This window comes from Chaetura pelagica, unplaced genomic scaffold, assembly GCF_000747805.2.
Source record: "Chaetura pelagica isolate M959 unplaced genomic scaffold, ChaPel_1.0 scaffold1081, whole genome shotgun sequence".
NCBI classification, from domain to species: domain Eukaryota; kingdom Metazoa; phylum Chordata; class Aves; order Apodiformes; family Apodidae; genus Chaetura; species Chaetura pelagica.
Window position 1 is genome coordinate 242,051 of NW_009952000.1, and position 1,946 is coordinate 243,996.

Genomic DNA, 1,946 nt, shown 5'->3' on the forward strand with positions numbered 1-1,946 from the left:
TTCCCTGCTGTGCCTCTAATGATTGTCCTTTCTCCTGCAGTCCCTCAGCACTGGGGCTCCTCAGGAAGAGGTATTTTCGGGAGATGAAGTGAGACCAGCCAAGCGTCCCCGGCTGGGGAATCCCAGACATCCCGAAGAGTATGGACAAAACCCAGATTATTTGGCCTTTATGGAGAGCCTGTTGCAGACACAGTACCAGCATGGAACTCAAAGCAACATGTTTTAACCAGGATTAAGGAAAAAGATTAAATTAACCCTTTTCAAGCCTGTGGAAATGTAAAGAGGGAACTGTGGACTAGAAGACCATCCTTGTGCAATAGACTGCTGTGAATTTCCTTTTTCTTTTTCATCTGCTCTTGGTTTGGACTGCAAGAAGCTCCTGTCTGGCTGCACGCTACCTCCACTGGGCCAGATGTTGCTGACCTATAGAGTAGGGACCTTGAAAAACCTTGAGACAGCATTTCCCACCAAGACTTTGGAAGAGGTGGCCCGGCTGGAGCTTTGTGACGGGCTCCTTCCCGTGAGGCTTGGAAAGGGTTAACGTGAAACAAAGTGACTTTTTAAAATATGTCAAAACTCTTTTTGTCTTTAAAAGGTGCTATTACATTGACTACTGAAGCAGCCTTTGGAATTGTGTTTTTCTGTACATAGACGTCACCTTTGTGAAGTTTTCTATAAATGAGCATTATTAAAAAAAAAAAGCAAACAAAAATAGGAAAACGAAGTTTCAACGAAACATTTTTCTAGATTATGGCTTTAAAACAACAGAAAATTCTCCCTCCCTCACCCCCCAGATGAAATGTGACTAATTACAGTGGGGAAGGAGAAAGAGAGCAAGAGCAGATGTCCTGGAAAGTTCTGGGTTCTTTTATTTTGTAAAGAAACACTATCTTCTTTGTAAGCTGGGGAAGATGGGGGAAGAAATGTTTCATAGCTGGGATGTTTCTTACCATGAGTTCTCTTAAAGACCTGTGAGAGACCTGTGCATTTCTGCCATGTCACCAGGAAAGGACTTGAGGGAAGAAATGGCCAGGTTATGGTCATTCTTGTCATCTTCCTTCCCCATCTTTGCCATCACAGTTGCTTTCTAGTTCAAACCAGCATGGCTTTCAGTTCCAATGTGCCACTCAGTTTGGGCAAGTGTTCTGTTGCTGCTTCTTGTGTTAGTTCCTTTACGAGCCATCCCCCTTCCCCACTGCAGACTAGAGCATGGAGGGGTTGCTCTAGCTCTCTGGTAGGCATGTCTCCCATAGGAACCTTTTTCTTTCCTTTATCTCCTTATTTTTGTTTTATTTCCACTTTGAATTGTTCTCCTTACAGTTGTGAGAATCATTCCATGACAGAAGCCTTGGGAGGTGTTTGTATGTTTTTCTTTTATCTTATTAAAGAAGAAATTCCCCAAACATCTTTGATTGTCGTGACATCCTTTACTTAAGTAAAGACTGAGCCTTTGAGATACTCCTGAGGAAGAGAAACACAAAGCCCTTCATTTGATTGGACTCAGTTCACTGAGAATTGAATGAGTATTAAAGGCAAAAAACCAAAATCCTAAAGTATGGAGTGGGCAGTTCCCACTTGAAAATCACCTCCGGCCAAAGAGCTGTCCTGGAGCAGTGTTTTTGTAAAAGAGCCTGGTCCAAAAACCCTGCTGGAGTCACTGGAAAGTCTTTCCACTCTTTTTTGGAGGACCAGCTCAGTGGGAAAGAAAAAGGCAGCCCTAATGTGGAGTTGGGAAAGGGACATTGGCTTCAGGGACGTTGGGGTGAAGGGGAGTCAGGGCACATCTCCCACCCCCCTCGCTGCCTTGGCCTGGCAGAAGTTGCTGTGAGGTAGCAGAGCTATCCAGAACACTGCACAGCAATCTTTGCCACTTAATTCCCTGAAATTACTGGACAGAAAGAGACAATATTCTGGTTTGGGGGGGGGGGGGTTAAGCCTCTTCGCCA

At 44.5% G+C, this 1,946-nt stretch overlaps 1 protein-coding gene across 1 annotated transcript in view; it reads left to right on the forward strand.

The window, feature by feature from the left end:
• The window catches only part of KDM4B (lysine (K)-specific demethylase 4B), a 78,432-nt gene extending 77,817 nt beyond the window's left edge, over positions 1-615 (forward strand). The window contains exon 22 of the mRNA XM_010002474.1: positions 41-615. Coding sequence (XP_010000776.1) covers positions 41-226 — 186 coding nt within the window. The 3' untranslated portion in view covers positions 227-615. The remainder of the gene's footprint in view (positions 1-40) is intronic.
• The last annotated feature ends 1,331 nt before the right edge of the window (positions 616-1,946 follow it).